This window comes from Ischnura elegans, chromosome 2 (assembly GCF_921293095.1).
Source record: "Ischnura elegans chromosome 2, ioIscEleg1.1, whole genome shotgun sequence".
Lineage (NCBI taxonomy): Eukaryota > Metazoa > Arthropoda > Insecta > Odonata > Coenagrionidae > Ischnura > Ischnura elegans.
This window is the reverse complement of record NC_060247.1, coordinates 52,717,106-52,739,032: the sequence shown is the minus strand read 5'-3', so window position 1 is coordinate 52,739,032 and position 21,927 is coordinate 52,717,106. Positions and strand designations below refer to the sequence as shown.

The 21,927-nt window shown below is 39.8% G+C and overlaps 1 protein-coding gene across 1 annotated transcript; it reads right to left on the bottom strand.

Annotated features, from left to right (window-relative positions):
- Window positions 1-1,779: 1,779 nt before the first annotated feature.
- Window positions 1,780-17,069, bottom strand: LOC124153731 (5'-deoxynucleotidase HDDC2). Its single transcript, XM_046527066.1, has 4 exons — window positions 16,935-17,069; window positions 16,724-16,848; window positions 12,404-12,572; window positions 1,780-2,528 (listed from the first exon to the last, which is right to left on the bottom strand). The coding sequence occupies exons 1-4, from the start codon at window positions 16,983-16,985 to the stop codon at window positions 2,298-2,300; spliced, it is 576 nt and encodes a 191-aa protein (XP_046383022.1). The 5' UTR covers window positions 16,986-17,069; the 3' UTR covers window positions 1,780-2,297.
- Between the last annotated feature and the right edge of the window lie 4,858 nt (window positions 17,070-21,927).

Sequence of the window (21,927 nt, the reverse complement as noted above, 5' to 3'; positions counted from 1 at the left end):
ATCATCTTCAGGCTCAAATCAGATGATGATAATTCATTGAAAACCTCCACTGCAATAAACGCTCCACTGCAGAAACCACACAAGTGATTTATTCATCGTAGTAATCGTTACTAAAGTGTTATGAAGTGTAGCAATCACTACAAATAAAATGGTAGCACTTTTGTCTATTTTTCACCATAATTTCCATTTTTTTGACTCACTTTTGAAAACAATGGTTCAGCTTTTGTATTCCTAAGTGAAAGAAGTCTCCCACCAAACCATTGAGGGAGTGTGTGACCTCTACTCAATGCGTTAAACAAGTTCACAGAAAGTGTCCCTCCGATCTTTGAGCGGCTTACTGTTGATCTTCTGGACAATCGCATAGATCTGTAAGGGTTGGTCTTTCTCTCCATTCTAAATCGTGAACTTCAATGCAACCCTCAGCAAAAGCCCTGCACCAATAGCAGATGTGCCAAATGGACAAGAACTCTTCACCATAAACCTCAGTCAGTTGGCGATGAATCTCCATGGGTGGTAATTTCCTTGCATATTAATGCTTGAAATTCACACTTGGTGGAAGTGGCATTCAACATTTCCATCTTTGTTGGCTGCAAAGCCAACACAGAGCAACATAGCGAGTTGGAATGGGTGGGAACCATTGCGAACGGCACTGTTGTCGAATTTAGCCCAGCACCTTCCCAGCTCATTGGGAACCTTACTTAGGGTACAACCCTCATACCTTAACGTAAAATTAATTCAGAGGTTTTCATGATCTATGATATTCAAGGCCTTGCATGTCTATGCATATGGTGTGTATCTAACAATTTGTGGCCATCCTTTGACTTGCAGTTGATATTGAAGGAGCAAAATGGTTACAGTATTACGCTGCTCTCATGCAAATTGTGTGTTGTACAAGAAAGACAGCAATTGGCATCCTTTGCAGCTATGTGTCAGCACAGTCACTGTTGAGACAATCCCTTCCCAGATTTAGACTGCAATTGGAGCTATGTGTAGGACACAGGCAGTCTTCATTCTGTGCAGAGTAGCCAACCAGCAGGTCACACTAAGTATCAACCTCTCACAACTGATGAGGAGTAGCAATGCATTTGGTGCAGTTGTCTCCAGCCAGTTGGAGAGGAGTGAGGCAATGTGGCAGCTACTATTTGCGCCCGCGGAAGCAAAAATCTGTTTCTTACTGGAATTCTACTCATAAATTTACCCTGCATGAGGTGGGGACTCAGGTTACGTTTGACTCTGCATAGTTACAGCACAAAAACACATGAAAGGAAGTAATAAGAAGGATGAGTTTCTCATTTAGGCAATTAAGTATCCCTTGCAAAAGCTCAAAAGAGCTAACTGCAGTAGTTGAAATTTATCATGCTTCTAAGATAATAACTTATTTAATGACAAACATTCATACTCACTTGTGAAAACAAATTTTTGGCTAGCAATGGATTTAAGTTTTTTTTACGTGTAGGCATTATGCTGAGGATTAACTTCATCGTGAAGCTGATGGATCATTTTGTGATTATAACTATAATTTGGTAAATATTTTCCAAATTCCAAGTTTATTGTTGTAAGGATTGTCAAATTGTAGAGCATTAAAAAAATTAATTATCTTTCTCTTACAATAAAACCTAGATACTTTGCAGAAAAAAAAATTGACATTTATTATAGGACTGCACCTAACTATGTATAATAGTACGGGATTACCAGCATAGAAATCTTTTTAGAAGATTGTCCATGAACACCATTGTTCATTTCAATAATGGCTAATAGAAGCAAGGTGTAAAATAGCAATAACTCATATACATGGTATATTTGATAGTTAAAATATCATACAATAGGACAAAACAATTGTGGCACAAACAGACACATACTGCACACATTTTTTTCAAGGACATTAATCAGACATAGGTCCCACTGACTTCATGCAGCCACTATGACTTCTGATGGTGGAATGCTGAGCAATAGGTTTCACTGATCCAAGGGCACATGAATACAAAATCTGAAATGGGCAAGTTCTAATAAAACTATTTTTAGACTCAGTTAATTGATCACTCCATATTTGCGGATAAATTAAGACATTGCTTGGTAATGACAATGCATTTTTTGATTCAGGAGATCAGGGGTCTTCAAAGTCAAGAGTACATACGTAAGCCATTTTTGTAAATTTTCAAAGTAAAGCAGAACTCCTGGTTGTCAAGAGATAAATTTGTTTATAACTTAAAAACTTCAAAAGGATTGAATACCAGGAAATAATACTTTACAGAACTCTTCAATTCCTAAAATTTTTTTATTCTGATCATCTATCTTCATCAAGATGCTTCTCCACTGGCTCCCTCAAATTCTAGTCTTTGCTTATACACTTCTTCAGCAAGAGCAACAATCATGGGATGAGTAAATTTTCCATTTGTAGAATCAAAAAATTCTTGAAGACTACGTGGCTTCTTGCTTTCCTTTTCATACTCAAAGGCTTGCAATATCATGTCAAACCGATCAAGGTCTTTGACAAATTTTGCCTCTGGTGTAGACTGATCTTCATATTCCTATAACAGAAGAAACAAATCAGCTTAGATTTACTTAACCCTTTCAGAAACCTCAGGTGGAGCTGATGGGCATTTTCATATGCAGAAGACCAAACCTTGGGTATAGTTTGATGTATGTGTCTTTATGACCGCAATCACTTTTGTATATGTTTAGTTTGTTTTCTATTTTTGAGTTCATTTGCTGTTTGTTTTGTCTGTGAGAATGTTTGTTTTTATTTTGATTTTTTTGCTGATTTGATGCTATGGTGATGAGAGATAAATAAGAGATTGTTAAGAGGAGAGCCATCTTGAAGTGGATGTACAATAAGATTAAGATTAAAATACAGTGTGTCAAGTGATATTTACCTTGAGTTTAATCGCTGTGATACGTTAAATTGGCGACCGTGACAGGACAAAAGTATTAGAAGATGGCTGAAATTAAGAAGATGATGGTATTTTTCAAGGATTTAACCATAGTTCAGCTGAAGGAACAGCTTGATGGCTTTGGAATTTCTAAAGGGGAACAAAGACAGATTTGTCTCTGAGACTGGAAGACCATCTGAGGAAAGAAAATAGAGATACTGACAGCTTCTACGTAGAAGTGGAGCAGCAACTATCATCGGACAATGAGGAAGTAGGTGTCAGAGAGGTGCTTGCCAGTGTAATGAGTTTGGTACAAAACTTAGGCATCCAGATGTCCGACGTTCACCACGACTTGGAGAAGAAGATCTTGATGATTACATCTCAGTTGTCAGACCAAATGACTACTATTACTGGAAACATGGAATCTATTAAAAAAATTGAAGGTCGGGTCATCCAAATAGAACAGTGCGTGGAAACATCAGAAATCCGGATGGTAACAGTAGAAAATGAATTGGACAGGGTAAAGCATAACATGGAGATGGTTAAGCAAGAAGTTGACTCCAGATTTTTACAGTTACAAGAACAAGTAAGTGATCAAGTGAGGAATATATTACCACCATCAGTCACTCTACCTTATACAAGTGGACATTTAGACCCAAAAGTGATGAAAGACTGCCTTCCAGAATTTCATGGAAGACTGGAAGAAAATCCAACGAGTTTTATTAAAGGATCACTCAGTTTGTTAGGTAGAACTAACCTACCTACTGACATTTATACACAAATAGTGTCACAACAGCTGAAGGGGCAAGCAGCTACTTGGTGGCAAAATTTAAAAGGGTTAAATCTGGATTGGGAGGACTTCAAACGAGAATTCATTGCACGGTTTGATTCGGAAGGGGTGAAGAGGGCAGTGAAGAAGAAGCTATTCACAGACACACAACCTACAGACATGCGGACGAGTGCTTTCATTATTCAAAAATATCAACTCTTCAAGAGACTGAACCCAGAAGATCATGAAGATAAGGCAATGCACGATATAATCGAATTGCTGCATGAAAAGATTAGGGCTTTAGTTAAAGTTTCACAGCCCAAAACATTCGATGATCTTAGGAAAGTTGTCAGCCAACTTGAAGAGGAACACAAAGTCAAACCTTCAGGAGATTCTAGTACAGTTAGAAAATGTTTCCAGTGTGGGAATTTTGGACACTTGAAAAATAAGTGCCCTACATTGTCATTGCAGGAAAACTAGGTGAAGTCCATTCTGGGATGAGGGGGAATGGAAACCAAGTAGTGCTTAACCCTCGAAGAAAAACAACTTCTAGTAAGTCATCGAATCATGATACATGTATTGGACAGATGATTAGTGATGGAATCTATCCTCGACCTGCTATTAACTTAAAAATTGGGAACAAAATTTTAAGGCTATGTTAGACAGTCAGGCTAGTAATTCTTTTGTCAATTATAATGTAGCAGAGTTACTAATTCCTATGGTTCCACATCATCTGGGACTGGTAAGAGGAGCTGTTAGTAAGGTGACCTATTCTGTAGAGGGGCAAACACTACAAGCAGCCAAGTGCATGGATGAGGAAATTGAAATAACAGTTTGCGTGATTAGGGATTTGATTCCCGAGATAATACTGGGCCACGATTTCTTAGTTGCCTATGATGTTATCTTAGACTATGCATCCCAAGAAATATTCTTTGGTAAAAATAATCATCTAAGAGTTACATGGTGTGATGGTAGTAGTATGACTCAGAACAAGGATAAAGACCATGGAGTACACCTAGATGGGCTAGATTTTGGATCTTTAACAATAAACGAAGAAAATCACCTGAAAAGCGCATTGAAAGAGTTTCCTGAGGTCATTACTAAAAATATCGGTTTTACCACAACAGTTACGCACAGTATTAAATGCAGTGACTACAGTCCAATCAAGCAACGTCCATACCCAATAAACCCTGATAAGCGTAACTTCATAAGAAGTAAAGTTCAGGAGATGGAAAGACAAGAGCTTATTGAACCATCTACATACTTCCGGTTGGGCCTCACCACTAGTCCTCCCGAAAAAGAAAAACGGGGAGTACAGACTATGTGTTGACTTTCGACGACTGAACGAAAGAACAGTTAGTGATGCTTACCCCATGCCAGACCTAAACGATCTGTTGAGGCAAGTAAATGGAGCCAGAATTTTCAGCACTTTAGACCTAAATTCTGGATATTGGCAGGTGGAGGTAGAAGAGAAATCCAGGCACTTGACTGCATTTCCTACACCAAAGGGTTTATTTCAATTCAAAGTCATGCCTTTCCGTTTAAATAATGCTGCAGCGACATTTGCAAGGTTGATGGACAAGGTGCTGTCAGGGTACATTGGAGATTTCTGCCAGGTATATTTAGATGATATTCTAATTTACTCTAAGAATCTCCAAGACCATTTTATACATCTGGCAAAGGTATTAGAGAGGCTAAAATTACATGGGTTGACTTGTCAAATTAAGAAGTGCCACTTTGCAGCAGAAAGAGTAGAGTATCTTGGCCATGTCCTGACTTCCAAGGGATTGGAAAGACAACCAGAGAAGAATCGTGCGATAGAAGAAGCAGAGCGCCCTAAAACGAAATGACAAGTACACCAGTTCCTGGGGTTATGTGGATGGTACAGCAGCTTTATGCCACATTTTGAGGAAAAGGCGACGCCACTTACAGACTTACTACACAAGGGCCAGCCATTTAAGTGGACAAATAATGAAGAGATTGCATTCCAAGAGCTTAAGAAGGGAATAGGAAGTGCTCCTAAGCTAGCTCATCCTGATCGCCAGAGGCAAATGTGTCTACAAACCGATGCCAGCAACTTAGGCTTAGAGGCTGTGTCATTCCAAGAGAGAGTTGAAGGCGGATGGGATATTATAGAATATGCAAGTAGGAAATTATCTTCCGCCGAGAAAAACTATTGTACAGCTGAAAAGGAAGCCTTGGCAGTGGTATGGGCTGTAGGTAAATTTAGAGGCTTTTTGGAAGGGAGGAAATTTAAGTTATACACTGATAATGCATCATTGAGGTGGTTAAATACTGTATCAGGAACAAAATCTAAATTGATGCGATGGGCATTAATATTAGCAGAATTTGACTTTGATGTGCAACACGTTCCAGGGGTCAGTAACCAAGGAGCTGATAGTTTGTCACGGCATCCAGTAGCAGAGCCATCAACAAACAATGTCATTCCAGAAAGAGAAGTACCTCAGAGCCAAGACTCCATAATCAGTGAGCCTGTCCTCATAGTTTTCCAAGAAGAATTCAATTTAGAAATCTTAAGAAAATGGCAAGAAGAAGATAAAGCATGTAAGGCCATGATACTATGTATCAGTAGTCGGGAATCTCATAGCTAACCCAGTTCAAAAAGAATTTAAGATGTGCTACAAAAACTTCCGATTGGAGAAGGGTCTCTTGATGTATTTGTCGCATATTTCTAACATGCCTTCTATGGCAGTGGTTCCAAGGTCGCATTCTATGGTTATCCTGGAGAAGTTTCATGACAGCTCTAAAGCTGGTCATCCAAGGGTTGAGGAGACATTCCAGTCCATACGCAGAAGATTTTTCTGGATTAATGTGCGCAAGGACATTACCATCTATGTTCAGGAATGCTACATCTGCGCTTGCACCAAGGCGAGCAACAAGAAGGCAGATACAAGCAGACGTAGACGAAGACCACATCAGCCTTGGGAAGTCATAGCCCTTGATCTTATGGGTCCTTATCCTAGGACATCGAAGGGTAAAACAGGGCTTCTGGTAGTCACCGATCTCTTCACCAAATGGGTGGAAGCCTTTGCCATTCCGCAGGCTACAACAAAACGAGTGGTTAACCTACTGCAAGATGAAGTCTTCAGCCGCTATGGGTATCCCCGATGTATTCTGTCTGACAATGGAAGTCAGTTCACATCAAAAAGGTGGTAGAGGGTAACAATAGACTGGGGGATAGAGCACTGGACAACCCCAGTTTACAACCCAAGGGCCAATCCTACTGAGCGACGGAACCAAGAGTTAAAATGGATGCTGCAGATCCATCTGTTCAATAAAGAACACAAAATGTGGGACCGTCAAATACCGAAGTCACTCTTCTCCTTACAACAACGGATTAACCGTGTCACTGGTTACTCACCTGCAGAGCTCTTTTTAGGAAGACAACTACACCGTTCAGATGATTGGATTATAAAACCTGGACAGGATGGCAGCGCAGTCTCTCTTCCCACTTGGAAAAATAATCAGCAAGCAGAGTTACAAAGAAGGTGTGAGGTGGTTGCGAAAAGAATTTCTGACCAGGCTAAAGCACAAGACATTGGTGAAGATCAGGTGTTTCAACCAGGACATAAAGTGCTGTGACGTAATCATCCTGTCAGCAGTAAGGTCCAGGGATTCCATGCGGGTCTAGCACCAAAGTGGGTTGGACCTTTTGAAGTAGACAAGAGACTGGGGCATGGGGTGTACATGTTGAAAACCACTCCTCCGGTTATAATACATGCAGCAGAGTTGGGGTTGGTGAAATATCCTCTTTGTGGACATGGTGAGCTGGATGCTGTACACAATGGCGCGGAGCCAGTGAAGGGTGGAGTGGTCCAGTCCGAACATGCTGAGGGAGCGGTGGAGCGGACTGTGGAAGGAACGATGGATGGGGTCAGGGCAGTGGCGCCGGCTCCATGGGGCCTGAGGGGGCCCGAGCCCCCCCAAAAATTCGTAACAGATGTTAGCAAAAAATGTGTCAGGCTTGCCGATTTTCCCCGGAGTGTCCAGATATCGAGATTCGAGTGATCAGGGTTTGGGCCCCCGCAATATTTTTTGTAAGTCGGCACCCCTGGGTCAGGGGGTTGGAGCGTGAAGACTCTGAGTATTGTCTGAGGCCTCGGAGAATTAAAAAGTGAGATGGGTCATCGGGGGGATATTTGATGTACGTGTCTTTATGACCGGAATCACTTTTGTATATGTTTAGTTTGTTTTCTGTTTTTGAGTTCATTTGTTGCTTGTTTTATTTGTCTGTGAGAATGTTTGTTTTTATTTTGATTTTTTTGCTGATTTGATGATCAATAGTGATGAGAGATAAATAAGAGATTGTTAAGAGGAGAGCCATCTTGAAGTGGATGTACAATAAGATTAAGATTAAAATACAGTGCGTCAAGGGATATTTACCTTGAGTTTAATCTCTGTGATACGTTAAGTTGTCGAGGATTTCTCAACGCAAAGGTCAGCTCTAGCCGATGCAAGGAAAGGGAAGTGACTGCTGAGGTAGCAATTGTTAGATGCATTCAGCTCTGGCCCGAGACCCAGCTTAGCGAGACCACAATTCTCCATTACCTTTAAAAACTAAATTACTGCTTTACTCTTCAACCATAAAACCTTTGCTTACCTATGCCTCACCCGTGTGGCTTCATGCTAGTGCCACGCATTTAAAAAGAATACAAACGTGCGAGAATAAAATCGTGCGAAAAATTATAGGCGCACCCTGGTTTGTTAGTAATAAGCAAATCCGTAATGATCTAAATCTACTTCCTATTTTAATGCTCTTAAAGTCAAATCTCAGTAAATTCCAACTTTCTTTTGCTAAAACCAATAATAAATTATTAAGTAACTTATGGGACTATGCTATTCCTAATACCTCTACCCACAGAACTCCTAAATGTGCCCTTATCCCTTCCCATATTCCTTTTCCCACTTAACCCCTGCAATTGCCCGGACTGAAACTTCACAGAAAACCACAAGTATAGTATAGAAACCACCACCACCGCAGAAACCCGAAGAAGACAGCCCATTGGCTGGGAGCTCCGACCACCAGCATATAAGTAAACTCCGCGTTGCGTTGCGTTGCGAGACCATAGGGCCACTCCTCAGCAATTAAGCCTGACCCTCCCACTCATTTATGATCATCTGCACCACAGGAATCCCTTGTGAAGTAGTTATATTGTCAATGGTTTTTGCAATGATATAATGTGTTGCATACTACAATTTTTTAATACTTTGAAATGAAATATTCATTTTGTTTTGTAGGTAAGCAATTTTTAAACGAAGTTTTAGTATTAAAAATAACGGACTTCCAGACTTCAAGTCTTATTACCTTGTTTTCACTAACTTCTCTTAAAAGAGTAAATTTATTGAAAATAAAATGCAATATTTGGTTGAAAGAAACACTGGTAATGAAATAAGTTTACCGTGAATTCGTGCTAAAATAGGGTTCGAGGGTGTAGTCCAGTGGCTGGGGTAAGGGCCCCATTGAGTTGGGCCTCAAATCTGAGGGACAAAAAATACCAGGTTGACTCCACCCCAAAAAAGAGCTCTGCACAGAGAAGTTTCAAATACTCTCATGCTACTCGTACCATGGAAAACGTTTCCCTTTGGCAAGAGGAATCAAAGTAGCTGACATCTGGGGCCCAATTTGAGAAATGAGACAGGTGATCGGCCGGTTTGTTTATTAATGCTTAGCCTGGTGGTAAGCGAAACGAGTGGGTTCTCAACAATTTTTTGAAGCGAATACGGATGTATTTCTCAGTTGTGAATAATGGATGAAGTAATTTACTCCACATCCGACATTTTGGAGTTCAATGGAGATTCCAAGAGGTCCTGCGTTGAGGGCTATGAAGTGGAACGCTGCAATTACAAATTGGAAGTTGTCGTGGTTGAAGCACTGGAGTACCGTATAAGCGCGTGTAAGAGGCGCACCTTTTTTCCCAGAAATTGCAGCCGAAAATGAGGGTGCGCCTCTTACACAAACTTCTTATCTTCACCCCTCCCCTTCACCGGTTGCAAGTCTAAGGGGAAGTGAGTGGCCTTGGTTTTCAGTGTGAGTCAGTCATCTGTAATCCTAGGTCAAAAACAAGCGGCAGGCAGGGGAGTTTCTCCCTTAGTGACGTATTTTTAAAATGCTCCTGTTTGCTTTTCTTGTAAGCATCGCGCCGTCACGTCGGTACCCCAGAGGTGAACATGGAAGATCGCGCAGGGGTTTTCGCTCAGGAGGGCACGCTAAATTTACTGCCACGAGTGGGCATCCCGCGGCATTTATACTGCATATAGTAATCGGTTATCAAATGTAGAGAAACGCATATTTTTGAAGGACATACCTGGTTAATAGTCGATATCTGTCTTGCCGAGTAATTTCCATTACGCTGAGGACCTGATTTTCCAAAAATCATCTTCAGATGCTAATATGTGAATTATTGCAACTGAAAATAATGGTGTCAAAACCTGCGCTTTAAAAAATTCGAACGAGTGTGTTCATCGTTGGACTAAATTGTGGATGGAAGAAATCAGAAATGCTTATAAGTGAAGAGCGCGGAAGGAGAGGTCCAGGGGAAGGAGCGCGATCCCTCCGTTTTCGAAGCAAGCAACGAAATATGGAGGGGAAGGAGCGCGCTCCCTACTTTTTTCAAGCTACGAGGCTATGAGCGAAGGAGCACGGGAAGAACACGTCCGATCTTGCATGTGACGTTGTTGCCTTCAAAGCGAAGGGGCAGCAATGTGATATACGCAGTTTGCGTTGCCTAAAGTTTCCAGTCCGTCTCGTCTTGTTTGCATGCGCTTATGCTACGCTTGTTTCTTCCGAAATTGTCCTGTTTGGACTATTTTGAATATAACTAGCCTTGTTGTAACTATAAATCTTTGTGTCAAACAATTAGAGCTTAAAAAACTTAAATTCTGTCAGATATGCGTCGCGTTAGATCTCTTTCTTTTTTTTGAACCTCGTGCGTGTCATACAATTATTGAAAGCTATCGAGATATCTTCGGGCTTAGTAGATGACTCACCTAGCATTTGGCCTCCATAAACTGGGAGATCGATCAAGGTCAGTTGGTGAGACGGGGTAGGGATGAAACACGTTTCCATTGTTCCCCTGTAACTTGATGTTTTCCTATTTTCCTGTGGGGTCTCGGAAAGGAAAAAAAATGGCTGAGGCATTGGCTGATGGAGAGCCGAGTGTGGTTCTGTTAAATCTACGATGCGGTTATTATCCTACGGCGCTGAGAATGCCCCGATTGTTGTCCAAGCTCTTGGGAAGGTTCATGCTATGTGCCTGTCGTGTTTTACCTTAAAATTTTCCACAGCTGCAATTCTATTGCAATACTCCTGCGAGAGCATTTAAACAAAATTGTTCGTGAATAGGGCAAGCATCGTAGAGCAACGGCGTATCCGAAGAGAGGATCGGAGCTCTTTCTACTCCCTCTAATATGTACCACTATTACCGCCGCAGTTATCAAAATTTCCTCTTTCAATTAATATTGAAATAGGAAAGTTCGATAACTGTCGAAATTCCAGGCGTACGTCTGCAACACCGCGCGATAGTATTAAAAAAAATGCAGCAAAATTTTTTTCTTCATAGCTCCGATGCTCAAAATAGGGGTGTGCCTCTTACACACGCTTATACGGTATTTGAATCTTTAAATGGGCTTGTGCCAACAAATAAGTGATATTAATGGCAAATCACATGAGGTCTCTTTCAGTTTCCATGTATAATGTTTGACGATTTTATTAACCATGTATTACAATAGTTCATTATGAAAATTATCAAACAATATTACAGACATATCCTCACATAATTCATCTGTCCGCAATAAGATAATATCTTTTGTTATAAAGCTGTTAATAATAATGATCCAACCTGCATCACCTCCCACTCAGAGACCCTCATTGACTTAATAATTAGCAACCACCCTATGTCTTGTTTCTCATGTTCTGTTTTTGACTCCCTACGTCAGAGTATCTTGCTATTAATGCTAGAATAAAACATTTAAAACCTCAAGTTCAAGAACAAGAAGTTCTGCTACTTAGCCTACATTGAAATTCATGACATTCATGGTACTTCACCACAGTATGCATGCTGGGTTTGGAATACTACTACGAGTTATTTCTTGCTCCTAGCCGCTACACATTATTCTCAGTTGTTATTATTCAAATTATTTCCCTAATTGTAACTTTTCTGGCTGATTGGATAACTGAAAATTCATTGATACTTTTTCAAATTTGATCGAAATTCCTTCTGTTTGCATCCCTTCCTCTGGCACTCTCAAACTTACGCGAGCATCTTTAAGTAGACATTAATAAATACATTGATGTTGTCATGCCCATCATATATTTCAGTATTACCCATTCTAATTTTTTTCTTAAGTTATCTAGCTTACTCTTGCCCATTCTCAAGATGTGCTCCCACTTCTTTTTCTATTTAGGGGTTTAGGGGAATCTATGTAGTGGGAAGGCTTTTGTCTCACACTGGTTGGTGCAATTATGAACGCCGCACATTTTGTTGCTCATGAACTTCTCCTTCTAAGTTTCTCCATCATGATGCTATTTATATTCGGCTAAGAGAGTACATATACAGTCATGGTGCTGGCAGGCTATTGTTTCACATGAACAAACGTACTAACACAACCAAATTCAACACCGCTATTCGGCCATGATCCCTAATTTATTGCTGCCACCTGGATTCCCTTGCAGATGCCTATTGTAGGCCCTAGCAGGAAAGGGTTAAAGAATACTTTCTTCTTGAAGAATTCAGTTAATACTCACTTTAAACAGTTCCACCATGTCCTTTCCACTGGAGCCAACCAAGGCAGCTAACTTTTCCATAGCTTCAACCTCTTTCCTATGCTTTTCAGCTGGATCGACTCCACAACAAGGAGTAATGTCTCCAACAATACATTCAGCCATATCATGAACCAAAGCAAGCTTCATACATCTGCACATGAAATCAAAACAACCCATTTTACTAGAAATATTATGCTGGATTGAGAAAGAAAACATTTTATTATCCCCAGCCTTTACCTTAGCACATCCATGAATACAATTTTAGCAGACCAGATATCTGAGCAACAAAATTACCAGTTTGCTAATAAAGCCACATTCATGCAATATTTGACCCTCATTTCTGGTCTACATCAGAAGGAAATATCACAAAAAATATTATTCCCTTTCCTCTACCACTAATTACCATAAGGTAAAATCATTCCTATTGTATAATTCATATTATGAGATTAGATAAAATATGATCAGTTCGTAAAATACTCATTCACCTTCTCCTCGTGTTGTCTCATGAAATACGATTTTGTTACGACATTATTTTGTCTTAAAAAAATCTGAAGTATTTTTCAAGCCTTTTCACTAGAACTAAAAGGAAAAAGGTGTGCAATTTTCATGAATACTTCAAGGATTAATAGACTATGTCAATGACAGATGAAAGGTAACACACAGGAAAAGTTGTAATAAATGAAGAACCACTGTCATATTTCAAGTTTCTTTCCTAGATAAGAATGACTGGTAGTTTGAATGTCTTGAGGGGGAGGGCATTAACAAGTGCCCAGCCACTTATGCCTTGTTACAATAAGGGAGCCAAAATTCCATTTCTGATACAGACGTTAACTAAAAGAAAGACTTCAAATACCATCCTTATTGCTCCCATAATGCCAATCAGAGTGCATCTCGAGTAAGACTAGTGTCAGGCAGTGTCTAGCCAAACCAGAGGTGGCCAGAAGGTAATGCAATTAACTACAGCAACATGTGCAAGAAATGGAGAATACAGGCTAGGTAAGTAATGTAAGTAAACAAATGAATATGTAATGGAGTGAAAATTATGCTAAGGCTTCGCTGAGAGGAAAATTACATTTGATAATACTGAAAGTAAGATCTTGATGTTAACAACCACCTAAGAATCAAAAATTTAAGTTTTCAATTAGATAACGCCAACAATATTGTGAATCGAGTTTCTTGGTACGGCATAGGAATCAATAAAAGCCTTTAGTTAATAAATCTAGCATAAAAGGGCTGAGTGATAATAAGTTCCGTAAAGAGTACGATTTAAGCATAAAAAAGAATAACAATTGTTCAAAAGGATGTAAAATGCTGTCACAAAGTACACTCTGTAATGCAGTAATTAACATTAGATACTTATATAGATGACAGTAATTTTAAGCAGTTATAGACTGATATTACCTAAACAATGGTTATTAGTCTGAACATTTTCCTTCAGGTGAACACGAAAGTTGAAGTAACATTAATATTGCTTGACCCATCATCATTTGAAAGACACATGACATTCAGGAAGTGTCTAAATGATTAAGAGCAGTGGCATAGCCAGGAATTTTGTTTGGGAAGGGGAAGTCCAAAACCACGGGGGAGGGGAAATTTTCGAAAAACAGGGTACTAAGTAGAGGGTTTTAAACTAATTTTAACACTTTTCATAGTCGAAAGAACTTAATTTTTTAATGAAATATTTTGTAAATTTCATTATTTTTCAATATTTTGTCCGGCTAGAGCCCAACAATTTCAATCGCGATAGTGGTTTCAACCTAAGCAGCTCGTGGAAACCTGTGTTGAAGACCATCCGCTTAACCAGAGGTGGCAAGAACCAATCAGAGCACATGATAACCCGACGCGGCGACGCCGACCAATCACACGGCACCTGACCACCTGGCCGTCCCTATAAATGAAGTTCGAATTTATGTCTCGACACTCAGTTGCCCTGAGGATGATGCCCCTGGTGGACATCGAAACATCGGCGGAGAAGGATTTTATTACCCGGTGGAAAGCCCGAGAACTTTTCATCCAACATTTTGTTTTATTTTTTGAAGGAAAATTCATATATTTTTGGGGAGGGAGGGTCCGGACCATCCCCCCTGGCTACGCCAGTGATTCAGAGCCAGCCAAGTGGATCCACCTTTAGAGTCAATAACATTGACAACATGCCAAATGATTGCAAGCTTTGGCTAACTTGCCATGGCTCTGTGGTTCGTGCTGCTGAAGGACTCCTAGGAGCATAGAGCAAGTGACTTAAAAACAATACAAAATAATAAAGGAGATCTTAAAAAAAAAATATTTGCAAGGGGCAATAACAATGGATTCTCTGGTTGCTTGAGGGGCATGTAGTATGATATGGAGTACACTAGTTTGGCCATGATTTTTTCCGTCTCAATGTGGAGGGACACATTGCTACCTTAACCCTTACTCTATAGTCCACCGTGGTAATTATAAGCTACATATATGTAAGTTAAGTTTACCAAGCTTTACCTATATAAACTAAGTTAAGCACCCCAGGACTAAGTACTAGGTCCTATCTTAGCAATCTGAACCAATGGTAGGGCCAATTTCATACGCTGATGACACTAATGTCACTGTGCCACCTCCATCAGTAAGCAAAAATGAAATTCTTCAAATATTGACTTCACAATTTCCTTAAACTTAATCTCCAGAAGTCTTGTCTCATATACTTTTTCAATAAAAATTAAGTTCACATTTATCCCCAACACCAATGAATGTTATTGTATGGGGTAAAAGTCTCCAACAATCAGCTTGTACTATTTCTTGGGAGTCAGATTACATAAATCTGTGTCATGGGAAGATCATATTTAAGTGCTGTCTGCAAGAAGCTTAATGCAATTTCTTTCCTCTTCCTTTCCTCATCAGGAGCATCTTTCACTCATCTTTCACAGAACACTTTCCTCATCAGGAGCACACAGCATTCTGTTAACACCACAACGGTACTATTAATTTATTATGGTGAATTTTACTCCTTAAATATGAAGAGGCAATAGGCATATTCTCCTGGGACTCCTCTCCTCATGTAAAATTAATCTTCAAAATCTTAAAAAGAATTATTCGACGAATATGCTTTGCCCCTTAAGATACACTTTGCCACCAACTTAAAAAAAATAAATTTAATGATTGTTGTATGAGTATATAAAAAAATGATATGTCAGTATACAGTGGAAACGAGACCCTAGGGCGGGCTTGCGAGGATACACTCCTGGGGCAGGGACTGTAAGAGCTAGCTTTTCTCCTCTGTACCCAGAAGGGGAAGGACGGGAAGGAACAAGGAAGGAGGCGCCGCGCCGCCGTGATGAGAGCCCGACGACGCCTCCGGGGAGGGGACAGGGAAGGAAGGGAAGGGACGAGGAATCCTGCACCGTCACAAGGCGGGCGGGTCCTACTACTAACGAAACTAAGCTTACGCTATTAATATTCTACCGATCCTAGTGGATTTTCCTATGAGGAAGAAAAATCCATCGATCGAATCGGTAGATTTATGTCAGTATACAGCAAATGATAATTACCATGGATATCAAATATGGAGTAGGTGTAGAGGTCTCCACCAAAAACAGATATTTAAGGACTCGGAGGACTGCCATTGGGCCCAAATCCCTGCCCTGAACTGCATGATATTTAACAGCCTATCACCATGCATTAATTATGAAATGATTTCTTAGGAAAAAAAACAATGTTGGTTTTCCTACGAGATAAACTCTTTCATGGTGTCAACGAGTTCTTGTGCCCTTGATTGTCTGCTTCAAACGTCTAATATTGTTTCACCTATATGACATTGTCCTGTGGACGTGTCCCACACTCCTAAAAGTGGCACATACCTCTGGTAAAGAAACTATATTACTATTTGTTTAACAATTCAAAGACTTAAAAAAATTAAATCTTCCACGGCACTGAAATGCGAATGAGCCAATGTTATTGAATAAATTACCTAACTTCGAAAAAAGAAATGGATATCATGATAGGAAAAGTAAAAAAAATATATACAGTCGTCATCAAAATATTATTGAGAAAATGAAACTCAAGTAAACTTCTACTTTCTCTTCCCCAGAGAAGATAATAAAGCCATGTCTATAAACAAGAGGGAGAAAATAGCTCACAATGATAAAAGTTTCATTGATATATTCATTGGATAAGGCAAAAAAACATTATCCAATAAATATTGTTCGGAATTTGTACGATTTAGCACAATTAACTAATGAGAATACTAAAAAGTAAACAGAAATCACGCTTTTCTGGGGTATTCACAAGTAACCTTGAAATCAAACACCGATTGCGATTGAACTATATTCATACCTGAATTTATCCATGTTATGTTGCTTCTCGAGAAGGAAGGTCATTATTGCCATTCTGTACATATGTCCTGCAATCGGTTCTGGCTCGTTTACTCCTCTCAAAACCCATCCTGTTCGTTTGATGTGCTGATGAAGAACAAAAGCAATTTGCAGAATAAAATTTGAGCTTTAAGATAGGGATTGAAGGTCCATATATTCTTCCGAATACATACCTTCAACTTTCCAATTAAGGAGAGGAATTCAAGGGTATCACTTAGATCCATTTGTAATTGAAATATTCGTGAAAATTGAAGACATTCGGTTTCGCCGGCTGCAGTAGGCCACCTGCAAGTAGCATCGAATTTCGTTAGTTACTTTTTTATCACGCGCGGACCCTTTGAAAAACCAACGTCATACCGTGTTCCATTTGATCAATCGGTTCAAAATGATGTGGATGCTGATTGTAGGGAAGTGGTACGAACGAAACCTGTAAAAACGCCTCTTTGCGTGTGTTTACCGAAATATTTTGCATTCTTACTCATAATCTAGTGTAATATTTTGTGATTAGTTGGATATACTCATCGTGCTTTCCAGTGGATCGTATTGCTGTCATTCTTGAAAGGATTAGGTAAGTGGCAGATGGATATATGGATTATCTCCTGTTAATAATTAAAACGATTTTTAGAATTAGTTTCGATTTATTATGGTTGGAAATTTTTATAATGCTTAATTTATGTATTCAGTGAAACATTTTATTGACCTAGGTATCAGAAGTTTATGATGCAAACGGAGTAAATATTTAAATACACTGTTTGGTAAAGAAAATAATTGTTTGCTTTACCAAATACTATAATTGGTACGTGTGGGCTTCTGTGCGCCATCGGATAGTCATAATTTTACAGTGAATTGCAAAATTGATATACTGATTGATATTTTTAGATGTCTTTAAGGGTTATCTCGGCAGGCGGCGAAATAACTACGACCTCTATAGTTTAGGAATTAACCCGTTTATTTTCTGGATAAAATTACATGCGCACATGCGATTGTTTCACATGGATGCTCGCGGATTAAAAATCACGGTCGCGGGATCGGCAGGTCTCTCTCCTCAAGCTGCCGGGACGCTACTCTCCTGCCAGGGCGCCAAATCCCCCAGGCCCCAGGGTCCCGTTACCCTGACGGCGCCAAGGGCCTTCCGCCTGTATCCCTCCAGGCGGTGCTGCCTTCCGGCAGTGGCGCGCTGCGATTCGAACGCCCGCCACAATATTGATATGTTATTTTTCTTGTATGCTGCCTCAGTGGAACAGCGACGTTCCATTCACGTTGATTTTAAATCTACGTCATAGCAAACAGTTTGATTTAGACTGTGCTCTTGGGTTACCCAAAAAGCCGCCAAATGGGAAGACTTTTGTTTAGACTGTGTCGACTCTATGTTGATAAGAACGTAAAATAAAACTAGCATGCTAGCTCACTCTTGCCCATTCTCGTGACGTGCTCCCACTTCTTTCCCAAATTAGGGGTGTTGCGGAATCTATGTAGAGAGCATGGAGAATACATTATACTTACATTATACATTACACTTTTTGTAAATTATCGATTAGGTGTGACAGTAAAAATCAAATTGCTGAGAAAATTTTAATGGGCAAGTTGCAAATGAAAACTTACATTATGCAGTTGAACGATTTTTACAGAAAGTCACGATTTGAAAAAAAAAGCTCTGCGATTACTTTCATATTATACGCTTATGTCTTACCATATGCTCAGGCATAATTTAATTCAAATGAAGAGTACCTCTAGCTGCATACATTTTCAAACCCTTCAATCAAATTTAACTTATTTCAAATTTAATTATCATCAATAGATGATTCCAAAACATCCTATCTCTACAGTGATTGTAAATTTATTCCTGACACAAAAACAGTTTTAGATAAAAATTCCTAGTGATGAATATTATCATAATAGAAGAATTTAAAAATATGTATAATCTCCGCAGATACACTTCAAATATGTTAAAGAATTCACCAATTACATATGTAATGGCAGAAACAAGATACCACAAGGTGAGAGATTCAATGCCAATTAGGCTAGGTGTACAAGACCAGACCATGGATACGCTTACCTTTCGGATGCAATCCGATCCAATATCGGAACATCCCCTCCTCCCTGTCAAAAATGGACTCATCGTATTTTGAATAGGATTCGGTGGAAACGGTAGATAATGTTGTGGTAGACATGGTAGACGATGGAGAGAAGGAGGTCAACAAAGATGAGGGATACGGGGTCGAAAGAGAGTCATTGTCGTTGAAAGAAAAGTTTAAGGTGTGGTCGAGATCATTTTGTGAATAGTGAATGTTTTTTTAAGGGGGGGGGAAATTTAGTTTGTCCGGAAAAATGGGGAGGCTGGCGCAAATGTTGTGACGTTGGAGTACGGTGTCCATCGCAGCGAGGGGGTACAGAGAGTTTAACGCATGTGAACGGATGGGGGGCTTGATGAAGTGACGGAGAGGTGGGGGAAGAAAAACTTCGGGGAAATTGATGGGGGAGGGGAAATTCCGGGGGGTCGGAGAATCCTCGGAGGACCGGGTGGCAGGGTTCGGTGTTTTCCCTGATTGGCGTTTGAAACAACAACCTGGAATGAAATTCAAATCGTTAAAAAAGGAGAGGGTTTATGAATTCTATCCGCGTTGACTCAATTCTCTATGCTCTATTATATTATCGAAATTAATCCTGAAAGACTTATATATCCATTTGGTGATCTTCATCGACCCGCAAATGAGACATAGAATGCCTTATTTTTAATTCCATCACCATTGGTTTGAAAATTCACTTATTTGACAAATACACGTAATAGTTTAAAGCTCCTTATATTCCCTATCCACCTGACATGCTCAAATTTCACGAAATACCTAAACTTTAGAGCGTTTTAACTTTCTTGAAAATGGATTCAAAACCAGAGCCGCCCAGACTGGGGGTGGGGGGGGGGGGCAGACTGCCCCGGGCCACAAAGTTAAGGGGGATATTTCTCTTCGGGGGAGGGAGGCCTCACACCCAAACTCTACCTCGGGCCAAAAGAAGTCTGGTGACGGCCCTGTTCAAAACTCTGCAAAATCTTGATATGGTTGATATTAAAACATAGAATAAGCGAAGCGATACGAGAATATTTATTCGCGTAACAAATCCTTTTAATTTTTTCCGCTGAAAATTCAGGTGCACTTAAATAAAATGAGGTAGACTTCTTTGAAATCAAATTAAAATAAATTTAAATTAGATAAGGCAACCTTTAGCAACGAGAAAAGTTAATACATGAAGATATTTTTTTTATTGTGAAGAAATGACAAATTATAGTATTATGAGCAGTGATATCACGAATATATTTCATACTTAAAATAACCTACTTGTCTCACAAGGAAGGACGATTTAGCGAGAAAAACAAATTCCCTGTGAAGTTGGCCATGAAAGAATACAGGGTCAGGCAGGAATAATCCAGCTCTTTGCAAAGTCTGACCCTGAGCCTTGTTAATAGTCATCGCATAGGAAACATTAATGGGAAATTGTCTGCGAGTTAAATTAAAAGGCATGGTGGGATCCGACGGCGTTAACTGTATTCTTGGGATGAGGACAATCTTGTTGGAATCGATTTATTTTAATCGATTATTTTTTTTTAATTTTAAAAACCAATTTTAGGAAACAATAGCAATATTTAGGAAGTAAGATATACCGTCGCATGTTCTCTGATAAATTTTGTGCATTTTGGTACCTAATTTTTAGAGTTTGGTTGCGTATAAGTTGAGAAAAAGGTATCTATAAGTAGAAATAATACAGAGGATATACGGCTGCGAGCAGTGGCGGATCCAGGAGAGGGAAAAGGGGGGGTATAATTAGACTAATCACTTAAGTAAGGGTTAAAATTCCAGCAGTAGTGGGGGTCGGAAAAATTATCTTTCTATCTAGTGTAAATTGGATACTCAGGGGGTGGCTATAACCCCCTTTAGCCCCCTCATAGATCCGCCACTGGCTGCGAGTGAAGTCCTACGAAAATATGTATTGTTCGTACTCCTGCTCGCTAATAAGGATGTGTTTTTAACATGAGATAAGTCAGTATTGCCAGAATTGTTAGAGGGTAACGGTTTAGTAGTCGTTTTGAGGGATATACTTTTCCGCTCATAAGTTATAAAGCTAGTAAACCGAATATGCAAGTAGGGTGGTTGGTTCTGGGTTGGTCTCATGTAGTGGCGTAGCCAGGGGGGGGGGGGGGTCCGGACCCCCTCCCGAAATATAAAAACACAACTATTTTCCTTCACCAAAGAAAACAAAATATTGAAAAATCATGAATTTACAAAATATTTCTTTAACAAATGGAGTTTTTTCGATTATGAAAAGTGTTAAAATTAGTTTAAAACCCTCTAATTAGAACCCTGTTTAAAAAAATTTCCTCCCTAGTTTTACCCCCCCCCCCCCCCCGAACGAAATCCTGGCTACGCCACTGGCCTCATGCCCCCTTCCAGCCAGATTCTCCGATAAATTCCATTGAAAAACGTTACTTATATGAATCTTCCTCAATTATTTTAGTTTGTGGAGAAGAAATCTCTGGTGTATTGGAAATTTATCATTATAGGTGTTTTGATTCAAGTTTGAACGGGGAGGGATTAAGGTCGTGGCCATTTAGGGGGTTCGCTACTTTCCACGGCGTCTTGGTGGTATGCTACAGCTCACATCGATATTGCGTCTGCTTAGACAAGTGGCGTTTAGATATTATCCAATTATTATTTAACACCGTCTGTTGAGCTGGTTAAAAAAGAACTCGCTTTTCAAAGCCACCACGTAAATGATTACCATATTATCTTTACTACTTTTCCAGACTTTACGGGGTGGAAATTCTCCCCTACTTCTCCTTTAATCTGCCCCTGTGTTCAACTTTAAAACTTGAGAAAATATTTTAATCGAAAGGAGCTCGTGATTGTAGGCAATGGAGCCAAAACTATAAATACATCGACATCTCTCTTTCAAGGGCGGATCCAGGATTTCTCTCTGGGGGGTGGGGCACAAGCAAGGCCGTATCCAGCATTTTTGACCTGGGGGGGGGGGGGGGGGTGGGCACAAGGATACCTCTTAATACAAAAGGAACGCAATGATAGTGGGACCGTATTAAAAATCTTGCATATTTTTTAATGGTCTGGGAGGGGGGCGCGGCACGTGCCCCTCCCATAGATCCGCCTATGATCTCTTTGT

What these genes read in the sequence shown, in the direction of transcription:
- LOC124153731 (XM_046527066.1), bottom strand. Translation starts at nt 16,985, where the DNA reads ATGGATCTAAGTGATACCCTTGAATTCCTCTCCTTAATTGGAAAGTTG. An exon ending in CATAACATGGATAAATTCAG is followed by an intron (nt 12,573 to 16,723) that starts GTATGAATATAG and finishes TTTCATGTGCAG; the next exon opens with ATGTATGAAGCTTGCTTTGG. An exon ending in ACATGGTGGAACTGTTTAAA is followed by an intron (nt 2,529 to 12,403) that starts GTGAGTATTAAC and finishes CTTCTGTTATAG; the next exon opens with GAATATGAAGATCAGTCTAC.